Source organism: Octodon degus, unplaced genomic scaffold (genome assembly GCF_000260255.1).
Source record: "Octodon degus isolate 3935 unplaced genomic scaffold, OctDeg1.0 scaffold00144, whole genome shotgun sequence".
In the NCBI taxonomy this organism is placed as follows: domain Eukaryota; kingdom Metazoa; phylum Chordata; class Mammalia; order Rodentia; family Octodontidae; genus Octodon; species Octodon degus.
In genome coordinates, this window is record NW_004524720.1 from 6,546,349 (window position 1) to 6,548,215 (window position 1,867).

The following is a 1,867-nucleotide window of genomic DNA, read 5'->3' on the forward strand; positions in this document are numbered from 1 at the left end:
CTTTAAAAGTCAGTGAATATAAAAATCCCCCACACAAGTCACCTCACCATGCTGCAGTATTATTTTGCTATCATAAAATGTAGCTAAGCCCCAGTTTCTGGCCAGGGCTGGATTCTCCTGCTTATCTCCCATAGATGTTCCTGTCCATGCCATCCTGCAAACAAACGCTACTTCCAAGGGGATTCATTTTCCTCTATTACCATGACTCAAGACCTCAGGGTTCAGGTTATGCTGTAACAGATTCATCCCAGAATGCTGTACCTAAAGCCTTTCCTTGAAGACCACCAATTCTTTTTCACATCATTATTTTGGCCAATCTTTCCACAACCATTTCTCTCCTGATGAGTATATTAAATAGAGTCAAACAAATGTAAGTGGCATAAATACAGAGATTCTAGGGTTGGGATGATGCCCACCACTCACCTACCTACAACTGACCATTCCAGGTGCTGGTGCTGGTGCTGGGGATTGGACCATGGGCCCTCGCACCTACCCACATCCCAGGCCTTTTTATTTTTTTAAATTTTCAGGCAGTATCTCACAAGTCAAAGTTTCCAAGGCTGAGTTTGAACTCATAATCCTTCTGTTTAAAGATCCCAGAGTACCAGGATCCACTTACGCTAGACACCAAGTATAAGCGTCAAGATGCTATAAATGTGGTTCACGTTTTGTTTCTGTCATGTAGGTGCTCACAGTTCCTTTCCTTAGAAACAGCACTTCCTCTCAACTCAACTAAGCCTTGCTGGTTCACATTTTTCCTTTGTGATCTACTGCCCTTTAATATCCCCTGGCCTCTAGGGCTAGCACAGAAGTGACACACTGGCTTGATGGCAGTGAGGAAAGATCCCAAGGACACAGGACTAACTGCATGGTCTACTTATAATCCATTTGGGTGAGACCAGTCCAATCTTAAAAAGATTAATCACTAATAGAAAATATACATCTGCTTCTAGTTATACAATCAATTTTAATGCGAACATTCAATAGGGCATCTTTCCCATTGCTCCCAAGATTTCAGCTCTTTCTGCTGCAGTAGGCATAATAGGCTTTACTCCATTCTGTGTTCTTTTGACCAGGATAGAATTCCTGAATCTCTGGAAGTTGTTGTACTTTAATAAGCAACTGGAACACGTTTCCCTGTTATAGTTATTTTCATCCATACATCTGGTAGAAGTATCAAATTGTGATAAGCAAAGATTTATGTCAGGATCTCTGAGTTGTTTGGTCACCAGTGGACTCCTAAGTCTTCTTACTCAGATGGATACTGCACTAGCACCCAAGCAGCCTCTAATTCCAAACACCAAGACAGGTTCTTACTAAGTTGCCCAGGTTGGGTTTGAATTTATAGCCATCCTGTCTCAGCCACCCAGAGGCCTGTGCTGCCATTCCTGGCTTATTCTCTCTTCAAAAGGAAAAAAAAAATCAAAAGTTCATGTATCATAGTACTGTTTGTTAACACTGGAAATTACATGAATGCACAAAAGTCTCAAATGTTTTGAAGTTTTTCAAAATGTTTTTAAAGCTCAACTAAAAAAGTGGTAGAGTAGAAAATCTTTACTTTTAAACTTTTGGTTAAAACAAATAAGTATGTCAGAAGATTTTTTCTTTAAATAATTTTATTGAGAAGCAAATAACAATGAGACAGTTTCAAAAACAATTAGTAGGACAGTTTCAATAATTAATACATTACACACTGTTGTCTTCTTAGTGGTTATTCATAGTACAAGATGCAGACATGATATCCTGTCCAAACACTATTAGTACAAATCTTTCTATTCATTGAATTAAGAGAAAGTAGCTGTATATCTATCTTAACTATTTTGAATATACTGATACAAAATGGTCCTTCCTTTGTATCCTTTTTTTT

At 38.5% G+C, this 1,867-nt stretch overlaps 1 protein-coding gene across 1 annotated transcript in view; it reads right to left on the bottom strand.

Moving 5' to 3' along the window:
• Positions 1-980: 980 nt before the first annotated feature.
• LOC101586982 (coiled-coil-helix-coiled-coil-helix domain-containing protein 7-like) overlaps positions 981-1,867 on the bottom strand; it is a 5,633-nt gene continuing 4,746 nt past the window's right edge. Inside the window, exon 2 of the mRNA XM_004641859.1 lies at positions 981-1,248. Within this exon, the coding sequence (XP_004641916.1) occupies positions 981-1,248 (268 nt within the window). The remainder of the gene's footprint in view (positions 1,249-1,867) is intronic.